General features: G+C 35.5%; 1 protein-coding gene across 1 annotated transcript; it reads left to right on the top strand.

Annotated features, from left to right (window-relative positions):
• Positions 1–584: 584 nt before the first annotated feature.
• LOC105617855 (KAT8 regulatory NSL complex subunit 3) lies at positions 585–2,962 on the top strand. Its single transcript, XM_012199404.1, has 4 exons — positions 585–835; positions 1,050–1,644; positions 1,736–2,017; positions 2,240–2,962. The coding sequence occupies exons 1-4, from the start codon at positions 585–587 to the stop codon at positions 2,960–2,962; spliced, it is 1,851 nt and encodes a 616-aa protein (XP_012054794.1).
• Positions 2,963–3,036: the final 74 nt, after the last annotated feature.

Genomic DNA, 3,036 nt, shown 5'->3' with positions numbered 1-3,036 from the left:
CTCTCTCTCTCTCTCTCTCTCTCTCTCTCTCTCTCTCTCGCTTGCTCTCTGAACGTGTAAGTGAAACAAATAACCATAATATCATGTACAAATTCTAATGAATGTAGTACGCGATAGATGAAAATAGTACTGATTTAATGAACAATTAAACGTTTGAAACAGGGATAATGGTACTAATTTAATGAACAATTAAGTGTTCGACGTAGAAAAGGGAATACAGATTAGTTCTTGAATTTCTTACATGTAAAAAAATCTAATTCAAATCGCAGAAAGGTAAATTAAATTATAGTAATAAATACCTATGATATAATAATAACATTTTAGAATTAGCACAGTTATTTGTACCATGTGATAATAGTAAGTCTTTGGCACTTCATTAACATAGGAAATATAATTGATATCTATTTTAGGAACAGTTCTACCAAAAACGAAAAAGAAGAAGAAAGAAAATTGTTTCATATATGATATATAATTCTATTACATTATAATAGAATATTTGGAAGGAACTTAGAGATATTAAATATGCAAATATTCATCTTCTACCAATTGATTTAATTTCATAAATTAATTTCAAAATAAGTACAATGTTAACATCTATACCTATGGCACCATCTACCTCTGTGAACAGTTCTGGACTACCAAGTCCAACTACTGATATATTTGATGATGTTTCAAACAAATTAACGGCATATTTACATCAATTAGCTGGAACTTATGAGATGGACAGTGATGTGATATTCAAAGATCATTGTTATGCTCGACCTTGGAATTGGAAGCCTGAGAACGCTTATGTAAAACCTGTAAAAAAGCTGTTTTTTTCAAAAAATATTGCAAGGTAAGATAATAAATTTGTTCTTTTTAGCTAAACTTGTACAATTTATCTTTTTCTTTTTTTTTAATATAGAAAGGAGGAAAGATGAATGATGCAAGAAATTCAGTTAAAAAGAACAGACCTTTGACATTTGACATTCAATTTGATTTTTACTTAAATATGAGAGGATAAACAAGATGAATATAATAATTGATCTATATTACTTTTTATATTTTAGTGATAAGCATAGAAAAGATGAAGAAATTGACGTGGAAAATATTGGCAGTGAACCATTACCATTGCCTTTTGACTTAAGTCGAGTTCGACATATGATGGATGAATTTGAACGTTTAGCGAATTTTGCGCGACCCGAGGAGGAGGAAGAAGAGGATTGGGAAGACAAAATAGAGAAAACTCTATGGTCTCCCACCCAGAATCGGATATTTACCAAAGTAACACGGATATTAAGCTCGGAAAGACTTGCAAGATTAGCCAAGGCTAATAGCGTAACGGAACCGATCTTTCGAAGGACATCAGTGGATATTGCTGCAAGAAGATTTCGGGAAACGTTAGCTGGATCAACTGGATGGGACTGGAGATTGGCTCAATGGCTGCATAATTTGCTATTCGAGCATCTTCCTCAGGAATATTTAGCCATTTATCTCGATATTTTACAGGCCTTGAGATTAAAGATTCCTCAGCTAATTGATAAAATGATCGCTGTGCAACCAAATATTAATTCTAAGGGAGGTTCCATAACATGGGAAACGCTTGGATCACTCTTAAAACGATCTTGGGATCCGATCGCACAGAATTTGAACGGAAATAGACTTGTAAATAGGATAATTATTTGTAAATGATAACTTAATCAATGCATATTATTTTGATAAAGTAATGTAAAACGATAATTAACATTAATTGCAGAAGAAATTGCCTGGAAATCCGATCTTAATAATAGTACCTTCTGGTATAGCATCGGCTGTTTCCTCTCGTCAACATAAATGGATTACACAGTTGGGATCGTTAGGCATGGTTGCTACTGTCCATACTCATATAGGTTTGGCAGTAAACAGAATGACTATGATGGTATGCATGGATCAATTGGTTCAGGCTACAAGAGCTAAGATACATGATGTCAGAAGTGACTGTCCTGGTAGGCCAATCATACTCGTAGGTTTCAATGCTGGTGCAGCGCTTGCTTGTCAGGTAACATATGTTGCATTAATTTTTTTTCTCGTTATTAATTTTTATTCAGTACAAGCGAAAAAGGTCATAGTCAGTCGTTCCAGGTATTGAAAACTAATAAACGCAAAAAATATTACACATCAATACCTGCTTTGATCAACTATGGCTTTTTTCACTTAATTGTATTGAACATTTCTTAATCGTTTTTATTTACTATTGATTTTTATTTGTTTTCCGATATAGGTGGCCCAGATGGAACACATAACTGCTGTTATCTGCATTGGATTTCCTTTCACAACGGTTGAGGGAAAACGAGGTACACCTGATGATGTGTTAATGGACATTCGCTGTCCTGTCATGTTTATTATTGGACAAAATGCTACTCTCGTTAGACCGGACGATTTGGAAGAACTCCGTGAAAAGATGCTGGTCGAGACGAGTTTGGTAGTCGTGGGTACGGCCGATGATTATCTCAGAATATCCACGTCTAAAAAGATACTCGAAGGCATCACACAGAGCATGGTGGATCGATGCGTGTTAGACGAGATTGGAGATTTCATCGGTAGCATTCTTTTGCAACCACATCCATTACCGCTGCGACCAGCAATAACGACAAACTGTGATAATAAGAACAAAAAGGATTCTCATAAACGAAGAAATTCGACCAGCAGTTCGGTAGAGAGCGAACCCAACTCGCCGATCGTGAAAAAATCCCGGCCAAACACACCAGTGTCTTCCGCACTATCACTTGGGACGAACGTGGCGTCGAGCTCGGTTTCCAAAACTGGTACATTCAGTACTCAGGCCAATTTGGTGCAAATAAGCGGACAATATACAAATCATACTTCCACCGTGAAACGAAAACGACCTACAAACAATCAAAGAAATCAACTCTCAGAATTGAAAAATTCCAAGCTTCCTGCACAGGTAATCACGCAATATGTGTACATACTATGTATTACATAATATACTGTAATAATTGAAATATGTGTGTGTGTGTGTGTGTGTGTGTGTGTGTGTGTGTGTGTGTGTGTGTGTGT

This window comes from Atta cephalotes (genome assembly GCF_000143395.1).
Source record: "Atta cephalotes unplaced genomic scaffold scaffold00001, whole genome shotgun sequence".
Lineage (NCBI taxonomy): Eukaryota > Metazoa > Arthropoda > Insecta > Hymenoptera > Formicidae > Atta > Atta cephalotes.
Note: the sequence above shows the minus strand (reverse complement) of the source record. Positions and strands in the feature narration are given on the sequence as shown.

Bases quoted from the DNA above. Each gene is read 5' to 3' on its own strand.
- LOC105617855 (XM_012199404.1), top strand. From the start codon at position 585: ATGTTAACATCTATACCTATGGCACCATCTACCTCTGTGAACAGTTCT. The intron at 836-1,049 runs GTAAGATAATAA...TTTATATTTTAG, and splicing joins TTTTCAAAAAATATTGCAAG to TGATAAGCATAGAAAAGATG. The intron at 1,645-1,735 runs GTAAATAGGATA...CATTAATTGCAG, and splicing joins ATTTGAACGGAAATAGACTT to AAGAAATTGCCTGGAAATCC.